Source organism: Aplysia californica, unplaced genomic scaffold, assembly GCF_000002075.1.
Source record: "Aplysia californica isolate F4 #8 unplaced genomic scaffold, AplCal3.0 scaffold00123, whole genome shotgun sequence".
Taxonomy (NCBI): Eukaryota; Metazoa; Mollusca; class Gastropoda; order Aplysiida; family Aplysiidae; genus Aplysia; species Aplysia californica.
In genome coordinates, this window is record NW_004797393.1 from 184,228 (window position 1) to 186,893 (window position 2,666).

A 2,666-nucleotide genomic window follows, 5' to 3' on the forward strand; every position below is an offset into this window, starting at 1 on the left:
CTCAAATCCTTTTATGTCAATAGATAAACATAGTTCCATGTACTGATAGCATAATGTTGGTATGAATATTGAAGTGATAAGCTGTCTCTTTGTGTCCATGGAGATGTTTGGATGAGATAGGAGGGGTGCGAGCTGGTAGGTGACAGCGGTGGTTTTTCAGTTCGCATTTTTGTTCTCGGTCTATGGACCCGTTATCAGAAAGTGCTGCCAAGATACTTCACCTCCTTCACCTGTTTTAGTTGAACATGGATGTTCAGGGGACATTGGTTTCGGCTCACTTTCATAACTTCTGTTTTTTGTGTGCTTATTTTCATGTCAAATTTCTCGTAGCTGTTGTTTAGTTCGGCAGTATGACTTTGGAGGCTTTGTTAGTTTGGATAAATGGTCGTTTTTAAGCATAAGGGGGCTATCCCGAAAACTGCTGTTTTGAGAAAATCGGAGGAAAAGTTTTTGCCCCTTGTTCAGTTTCTTTAAAAGACAAGGAGAGTTTTCTGTATAACCAAACAAATATAATAATGATATTAAATAGCATTTTTATAGCGCATGTCCCCACTCGAAAGCAAGCTCTATGTTCTTTACGCTATATTATTACCCCAGCAGACCATAGAACACTCAGAAACATTCTCAGCTTCCCGGAAAGCATGCAGTGCAAGCACCTGGTTAAGCGCTCAAACTCTAACAAACTGACAAGATATTTCACTGTCTATAGCTGGGTACCCATTCCCACCTGGGTGAAGTGAGGAAAATTCGTGTAAAGTGCCTTTCCCAAGGACACACGTCGAGCCCGCGGCTCGAACCCCCGAACCCTGCAACCTCACGATTATGAGTCCGGTAGCCTAACCACTAGGCCACCGAAGCCACAAATATACACACCAATGAAACCAGACTTCTCCTATAGGTAGGACAAAGCCCATTTTTGGGGAGGTCAAGATTTCTGGAAACCCCCGAAATCTGGGTTAGCCCGCTCGTCCTTAAAAGCGACCAAATAAGACATTGGCCAGAACAAATAAGGTAAAGAAATTATGTGTCCACCTCAGGGCATCAACTTGTCGGGCGGACAGAAGCAGCGGGTGTCCCTGGCCCGGGCGCTGTACAGCGATGCAGACATTTACCTGCTGGATGACCCGCTCAGCGCGGTGGACAGTCACGTGGGAAGACACATCTTTGACCAGGTCATCGGCCACACAGGCATGCTGGGACATAAGGTGACATTTTAGTATTATTATTATTTTATTTATAATTTATTTTTTTAGGTATTGTCAAAGATTCTCTACTAGTGATAGAGAGTTTTTGGCATTGTGGCCAACAAAAAGGAAGGCAGGTCAGAGAGAGAGGGGGGGGGGGGGGGGGGGGGGGGGGGGGGGGGGGGGGGGGGGGGGGGGGGGGGGGGGGGGGGGGGGGGGATAGAGAGAGAGAAAACGAGAGAGGGAAGGGGAGCGAGAGAGAGAGAAGGGGGGAGAAAGAAAGAGGGGAAAAGAGAGGGAGGGGGGAGGGAGAGAGATAAAGAGAGTCAGAAAGAGAGAGAGAAAGAGAGAGAGAGAGAGGGGGAGAGATAAAGAGAGAAAGAGGCAGACAGACAGACAGAGAGATAACTCCTTTTCCAACCTCTCTACTGGTGTGTAGATGTTTATAATAGTTACTTGTGTCCTCTTAAACTAGTTGAGCGCCATTTTTTCTACTGATCTGTTGAGGATATTTCAGAAGATGTATTTGCAGCACGTGTAGTTTCTTATTCTTGATAAATGGAAACATATTATCATCGCTTTGTTTAAAATGTCTTGTATGAAGGCCAACTCTGCAGCTCTGTTTTTAGTTTTAGTAAGAGTATTACTGCACTTGCAACACAATAAGGACATATTAGTGTTACAAGAGAGTAACAAACGCGAAAAGAAGGAGTGGTAAGGACGATAGATATTTGATAGGAAAGAAGGAGCTGACCACACCAGAGCACCCGCCAATCACCCACTTAAAAACAACAACAACAATAACAACACAACAAGAAAAGCAACAACAACAACAACAACAACAACAACAACAATAAAACTTTTTTTAAACATGGTTGTTCTATTGCAGTTTGTCTGTTCGATATCTCCTGTTCCAACCTCTTTACTGATATGTAGACGTAGTTGAGTGCCATTTTTTCCAACTGATCTGTTGATGATATTTTACAAGAGGTATTTGCAGCATGTGTAGTTTCTTATTTTTGATAAGTGGAAACATATCATCGCTTTGTTTAAAATGTCTTGAATGAAGGCCAACTCCGCAGCTCTGCCAACTGTTTGTTTTAGTAGAGGTTTTACGGCGCTCGCAACTGCATAAGGTCATATGAGCGCCAAGGGGTGGATGTCAACAGAGAAGTCCAAACGGGTAATCAGGCTTACTCTGCTCACCTCTCTAACCTCAACAGTACAAAGTCTGCTTCGACTATCAAGGTACCCCGGAAATAGCAGTTCACAAGAGAATGGCAAGCATACAAAAGAAATAGAGGAAAATTGGCGACAGTAAGGATGAGGGAAAAAAAATAGCATTTCCCCCTATGTTTTTCCGGCACCGAATGAGCATGACATTGATAAATCAGCCCATTTACAGTTCTGTTGTGCATAAGAACATGTTAAAATTCCCCCTTTTGGAATAACCTAAAGACACTGCAGTCAGTAGCACTGCCC

The 2,666-nt window shown here is 43.8% G+C and overlaps 1 protein-coding gene across 1 annotated transcript in view; it reads left to right on the forward strand.

Annotated features, from left to right (window-relative positions):
* Positions 1-2,666, forward strand: part of LOC101860803 (multidrug resistance-associated protein 1) — a gene marked incomplete in the record, with an annotated part of 27,609 nt that overhangs the window by 8,671 nt on the left and 16,272 nt on the right. Inside the window, 1 exon segment of the mRNA XM_035969170.1 lies at positions 1,038-1,205. Coding sequence (XP_035825063.1) covers positions 1,038-1,205 — 168 coding nt within the window.